Genomic DNA, 7,633 nt, shown 5'->3' on the forward strand with positions numbered 1-7,633 from the left:
AGTTACTGTACTCCTGCGAAACGGCTTTACTGATTTTCATCAAAATTTATATGCATATTCAGTAAGTCTGAGAATTGGCTACTATCTATTTTTCATATCTCTTAAGTGATAAGGGTTGTTCACCCTTAACATTTGTTTATTTATATGGCAACACAATGTTTGCTGGGTCAGCTAGTACATTTATAAAATGTACACAACTTTGCAATTAATGGTCGTGTGTAAAATAAAACTGAAAATAATAAACATAAATTAGTAAAGATACTTCGCCGCCTTGAAATTGAACGAAGCCACAAACGGCTTATTAGTAAGTTCTTTTTTTGAATTCTTGACAAATAAAAACATTTTTAGAGAAAATTTACAAATAAATAACTAATACTGCGTAATTTACATAATAAATAAATAAATATTTCAAATATTTTAGGGACATTTTAGCACGGAGACGTGGCAAAACTTTTTTACGCAATATTTCAATTCTCAAAACTGGGTACATTTTCTTGTTAGGAGTGAGTAATCTTTACTAATCTATGATAATAAATATAAACAATTTTTAAATCGTATATTTTAAACCAGTCGATACATCTGTATAGATACATTCTTTCAAATTATATATTTATATAATAATAATTTATTTACTTAAACTGTACTATAACATTTCTACGTAAACGATGTACTAAAACTATTATCGACAGTTTTGGACATTTTTTACCTTCTGTTCCATTATTTCATTGTCTTTGACAAGCATGTGGATCAATGGGAAAGCCACCATACGTCCCGTTTTTAACGGGACAGTTCCTTTTTCGATGCTTCGTGCCGTTGTCTCCGAAATGAACCATTGCCATTGTCAATTAAGTAACATTAAATATTATAATTGTGATAAAAAAACATGGGGTCCATTTATCAGTTTTCATAAAGCGCCCCACATTTTTTGCACAATTATACTATTTACTGTTCCTTAAATGATTCCTAGATTGAAAATTATTTTCTACTTTTTAGTTAATTTTATCATAAAAGCGTGTTTTTTATTATTTTTAATTATATTTTTTCAAGTAAAAAGTATTTGACATAAAGAAATCGATGTCCCGTTTTGACTGAAGTAATCATTGGTCACTATATTCCATGGTCAATATTTACGTTTGCGTACACTTGAAACGCAAGGTCAAACACTAGTTGTCTTTTTTTATCACATTGTTCTAATAGCTCTGTCCCTTATAGAACATTTGTCTATGTAGTTAGAGGTAAGCGTCGCCACGCCAGAAATCTTTTTTACGTGCGGCTATAGATGTTTCACATCAAAAAGTAACTTCCGTATGTGAACAAGTAACGTCCATTTAATGTTAATCAACAGTTAATTTAGTATAATGAATAAGGCTGAGTCTATTAATACGGTTACCGTAGGAATAATTTATAATTATTAATACGGGTACTGGACAAACAATTTATTATTATCCGATTCGAACCGGAAGATTTTGAGAAATCTCAAAAAAAGTAAAAAAAAAATTTTTTTGAAATGTTTTTTTTTTAATAACTTAAAAAAAAAAAAAAAAAAAAAAAAAAACCTAACCTAACCTAACCTAACCTAACCAATTGAATAAATGTACGAATAAATATATTAAAAAAAAAAAAAAAAAACCTAACCTAACCTAACCTAACCTAACCAATTGAATAAATGTACGCATAAATATATTTAAAAAAAAAATTGAATTTGTCACATTGTTTAAAGAAAAAAAAATAAATAAATGTACGAATAAATATATTTAAAAAACAATTGAATAACTGTACGAATAAATATAATTTATTAGTCCAGTACCTGTACAAATAGTCACATTGAATGAATAATTGTAGAAATTTGTAAAGGTATTCGATTACATTTAAGCATTTTATAGGACGCTTTCTACACTCATGGATTCTCTCTGTCGACGATGCCAAGTACAAAGACGAAAACGCAAACACCCAGACCCAGAACAGCTAAGTAAATTCCTCATAAAGATATCTTCTTGGCCGGAGATCAAACCCGGAACCCTTTGCACGTCACACCTATATGGATCCCGCTCCGCCAAGTGGGTCGACTCGAAAGTAGAAATTTAATAATAGGAAATTATAATAGACGGAATGAGATTTTTCACTTAATTTTATATAAGGAAACGATAACTTACAATAGTACCTACAGTCTGTAATAGATTGTTGGACGTTAATTAAGCTTTCTATTTCGTAACTTCCTTACAATTCTTTGCTTGCTCTTTTTAACTTGTCCATTTTTATGTGGGGTCACCTCTTTGTGAAGGATTTTAGGAACTTTATTTGTGGTACAATCTATTGTTTCTTCTCCTATAATAACTGTTTTACTACTCTCTGCTACATGATTAGTTCTAGTAGTATTGATCGCCGTTAAATTAAATATATTTGAGATATTTATTTCTAAATTTTCTTCATATTTTCTACCAGTCAGTTTTTCTACAGTCTTAATACTAGCGATGTTTTGTTTCTCAATTTCTTTGGATAATGTTGTCATCATTTCGAAATACGCAGCTGTACTGTTCACAACGGCTTTATCATTAGATTTATTTTGATCCGCTTTTACTATATTAACACCACGTGTTATATCTTCCGTTACAACTTCAGTTACACTATTCATAAACTTGTCGTCGCCTTTATTATCTTCGTCTTTCAATTCACCCGACTTGCTAATTTTCAATCCTAATGTACTATTGACGCCCTCGAGGACCCTCTCGATCAAGTTGTCGATCAAAGTTTCCAAAGAGAAGTTTGAAGCGTCCTTGTATAAATATAAAGCACCAATGTCTGAACCATTTTGATTTTCCCGTTTAGTTAAATATCTCTTGAAATACTTCGGTGTTTCCACTTGATTGGTTTCGGAGAACGCGGATGTTAAGCAATTTGAATTTTTCTGATGATTGATTTTGTATGGCATTCTATTTAGTTGTTTGTTTGTTGGCCACCTAGTTTTGGATACGTCGACCTCCGCTCTCTTCTCTTTTGTGTGTTTCACTTGTTCTCTCAAATTATATTTCATTTCCAATTTCGGAAGCCTCTTGTATTTAAATACTATCTCTTTGAAGGGACTTGGGCGGCCTATTAGGTAATAATTTAAGGGCCTCTCAGGTTTACCTGCGAATTAATTAACTTTTATAGTAATTTTAATATTTAAAGAATCGCTGAATATAAATTGCAAGGTAATGCTATAGGCATAACTTTGTAAGTATAATGTACTGTAGTGTACTGTACTTTGCTTAATATATCTCATGAAATAATGTGTGTCTATTACTTTTTACTTCACAAATAAATATCTAACCTAACATGGTTTACGCTATATTCTTGAAAATAAAAGAAAATTTCGCGAAAATTTAAAAGACACTAAAACTATAAGAGATTCATTGGAGTGATTACTTGACTGATTTGAATATAGTTTTGGGAATATATTGGTATTTAAATTAAATAATTATTATAATATACTACGTCTAAGAATATGCATTACTAATTTATTTAGTTGTAAACTAAAGATTCAAATAAAGAATATAAGCAATTAAGTCGTTCCTTATTAATACAAAAAAATATCAGATAACTCACCAGTAACAGACGGAGCCGCTGAATTACCACTTCCCGTCACATCTATCAAGAAATCTTTGTCATTATCTACAAGGAACAAGGTCTTCGCCCCCTCGTGCTGTATCCTAGAAACTGGCGTCTCTCTCTTCTTTTCCTTCTTGAAGCATCCATTGGGATAGCAGTACGTGGGCTGGTCTGGACACATTTGCACGCATATGCATGCTGGAGGCGACCGGTGGAACTCTGCGAACACGATGTTGAAGAACTGCTCCACTAGCGCCGTGCCACGAACCTCACACGGGGTTTTTGGGTGACGGCCAGTTGATGTGAACTGGGTGCTGACATCTGTTAAATACGAAAATTATATTTTGAGATACCTAAGTACTACTGTTATGCAAAACTCAAGTAAGGCGCATAGAGAACGTTACATACATAAGTCGTCCATGATGGCAAATTTTATTGTAGTCACTATTACTTATTAAGAAAATAAGTCTTGGTTGTAGTAGCTGTTAGAGTTATTAGAGCTACTGATTGCCTGGTAACACGGAGATAGCAGTTTTCGAAAATAATAATGAGTCAGCTATTTTTTGGAAGATAAGGTTAATAAGTCAATTTTGCAATAGCAAAAAAAATTAAGCATACATACATACGAAAATATCCAAATATCATCATGTCAAGACAGATATGATGTAGGTATATACAGTTGTTATTGACGATGAGACGCCAAAATTCATATCGTCAGTCCAGTCAACATTACATTTTTTGTAATATTGCGACGTAATAACTATTATTATTTTACCAAATAAAAAATAAACACTTAAATGTCAAGGTTAGCGTTAGTTAAATAACGATTAAGCGTCATGGTCAAGTTACTGATTATGCTCCGTTTTAAGCAAACACGTGTTAGTGGTGGTACCTACATGTTTGTGTATTGTTTTTTCCTACGTTTCGTACCTTTGATTAATAAAGATACTTCGCCGCCTCGAAATTGAATGAGGCCACAAAAGGCTGATTTGTCAGTTATTTTTTTTTTAATTCTTGACAAATAAAAACATTTTTAGGAAAAATTTACGAATAAATAACTAATACTGCGTGATTTACATAACAAATAAATAAGTATTTCAGAGTTTTAAGGACATTTGAGCACGGAAACATGACAAAACTTTTTTACGCAACTATTTCAATTCTCAATACTGGTTACATTTTCTTGTTAGGAGTGAGTAATCTTCACGTAGTCAATGAGGGCAAAAGGGTGGTGCATACGACATGCAATTATCATGATTCTTAATTTATTTTATCATACATATTGGTAGCTGATTGTTGCGAAGTAGTTTTAATCTTAACTTTATTTTTGGGTACATTACTTCAGAATAACAATTCTTATACAATTTTAGTATTTCAATAAGAGCCTGAACGCAGATGTTCTGGAAAATGAGTAAAGAACTCATTGCGGCCTCGCTGTAGTTATCGAAGACTTTCAACTGTTGTCGCTAATGAAAATGCTGAGAACTTTCCGAAACTTCTCTCGTGGGAAGTTCGAAAATCATTGATTGAAACTAAAATTATAACTATACATTCTTCTCGAACTGGTTATGTATTCGCCCTTTTATATTAAAATAGCAAACAAGCATGCAATCTATCTGGTGGTAAGCGGTTACTCCCGCTTATGGACATAATTAACCCCAAATAAATTTAAGTATATCTTGCTTACTACACTTTCAAACCGGAACACAGCAGTGCTTAACACTGCAGTTATAGTTAATAGAGCGGAGCCTCCAGCGCAACAGAAACTTCTAGGATTTTAGCATAAATCGTCGTCATCAATGAAATTTTTCATTGGCACTACTTATTAATGCTATTAAATTATGATGATTTTACTTACATTCCAACATTAGGCAGAGAAGAATATGAACTTGAATTTTCATTTTGGATTCCTTACCTACAAATGGACTAGAAACTCTACTATATTTTCATTCACTTTATGGAGTGACTATAGTATTTTGCAAGTATTATAAGGAATTATACAAATATTAATATAAATGACTTAGTTAGTTATATACTATAATTTTACCACGTTCATTAGCTTGTTTAAGAGAAATCGCAATGCAATAACTATTATTTAAATGTCTACCCGTAATTTCAAAATAATTACACTTTCCTCAGGTCATGTTAATTTGCAAACCAAAACAAAAACATAGTTTTCCGTATTTTAGATTATTATTTTGGTTGTCCCTAGGGGTCAATTTTGAAACATATATACATGCGAATATTTACATAGCAAAAACAATCATACTTGGTCAGCGCGGTTGGCTATAGCCCGTCCCACTCTGAGTGGAGAACCGTGCCCAGCAATGGGACAGTAATAGCTTCACGACTACAGAACATTCGTGAAAAGATAAATATTGTATATTACAAGGAATGCCTATATATTTTTTGTTACAAATTTCAGAGCTCCTACGACATTTAAAGTTCGCGGAATGGTCCACGTAACACAAGCCGTTGCTATCAAGTTATGAAAGTAGAGAGTCCATAAAAAATATTTGAAATTTTTCACTAATTTTTTTCTGAATAGTTAATCACTTTATTACGTCAGTCTTCTCAGAATTACACTGGATACTGAGCTGAAAGGAATACGTACAAACACAAAGTATTGTTTTGGAAAATAAGGAAGCCGTTTCAATAGTGTTTCGTGTAAATGTTTGAATCTTTTGTCCTGTTGCTCATCTGCAGAGTTTGTAATCAATTGTCTATTTATAACTATTAAGTAGTCCGCGTAAAACTACTAGTCCGCTCTGAATATAGAAATGAATCGCCTCGCCACAACAAATTGTATGACTACACCTGCTCGCAACAACTTCAGAGCGGACTAGCAGTTTGGCGCGGACTATACCTGTATGCTTCAAACTGGTAGATTCCTTCAGTGTTCTGCAGTGCCAACACCATACCTAAGTTTACCATCATCATAATCCATTACTATCTTTCTGCTGGACACAGGTCTCTTCTCAGATTGAGATTGATTAGTATTGCGGATTGGCAGAATTTACATACCTCTTGAGATTTTTTCTTTAAATATCTCAATTATACATTTACTCGCAATACTTTCCTTCATCGTTAAATCAAGTAATAATTAATTACTAATCCGCACATAACTTTAAAAAATCAGAGGTAATTAGGATGCGATTCGGACCCATCGATCGAGATACCGAGTTTAAAGTAATGTATTAATATTTTTTATAATACTATAATAAATAAATAATAAAAAAAAGTTTGTAAACACATAGCTTGTAAAAACAAACTTTTTACTTACGTCGTTCTGTTTTTTGTTTGACACCCATATCATAAAAAGGGAGACAATTTTCAAGTGCCGCCCAGGCACTAGAGAAGGTGAAAATTAACTTTTCAGTTGAGAATTCGTATTAACCGTATATCTATTTACGTATCAATATGTTAGCATAGTATATAAAATTTCCCACGCCCAGCTGTGGGCATCTAGTGGATAAAACATACGTGTTTACCAAATTGAATAACATTTGTCATGGAGATACTTAAGAAGTAAAAGTCATTCTGACTCGCAAACTAATCTACGCCGTAATGATTACCTAGTCAATTAATAATAAATAATCAACTATTATTTATAATGTCAAATGACAACACCTGGTAAAAGTTATTTTTGCACTTTTGTGGAACAACTAGACATACTCACTTTTTTCACTTTACCATGAGAAAAATAAAAATACTCGTAAGACATTAACTGAAACCTTCAAGGGATTTTCACGCAATTAATTAAAACAAATTAAAAGTTTACTCAAACGGAACTTTTCTTCAAAGCTTCACCAGAGTATCCTACAGCATGTTTTTTAAGAATAATCCACCTATATTATGTATCTTTAACTATATTTTATCTTACTTTGTAAGACTATTTTGGAACAGCAGTTTCTCATAAATCTTACATTCATGCAGATATGCATTAGAATAACAAAAATACTAACATTATAAATACTAAAGTAACTCTGTCTGTCAGTTTTAATATTAATATTGAAGAAATAATATCCTTTTGTAATTATTTACG

The 7,633-nt window shown here is 31.9% G+C and overlaps 1 protein-coding gene across 1 annotated transcript; it reads right to left on the reverse strand.

Moving 5' to 3' along the window:
• Positions 1-2,182: 2,182 nt before the first annotated feature.
• On the reverse strand, positions 2,183-5,581 carry LOC140747165 (uncharacterized). The gene is made up of 3 exons (XM_073079441.1): positions 5,447-5,581; positions 3,586-3,909; positions 2,183-3,126 (listed from the first exon to the last, which is right to left on the reverse strand). Exons 1-3 carry the CDS (start codon positions 5,487-5,489, stop codon positions 2,189-2,191), a joined length of 1,305 nt encoding a protein of 434 aa, XP_072935542.1. The 5' UTR covers positions 5,490-5,581; the 3' UTR covers positions 2,183-2,188.
• Positions 5,582-7,633: the final 2,052 nt, after the last annotated feature.

This window comes from Epargyreus clarus, unplaced genomic scaffold (assembly GCF_041222505.1).
Source record: "Epargyreus clarus isolate Ecla_fem2 unplaced genomic scaffold, WU_Ecla_fem_2.2 ptg000014l, whole genome shotgun sequence".
Taxonomy (NCBI): domain Eukaryota; kingdom Metazoa; phylum Arthropoda; class Insecta; order Lepidoptera; family Hesperiidae; genus Epargyreus; species Epargyreus clarus.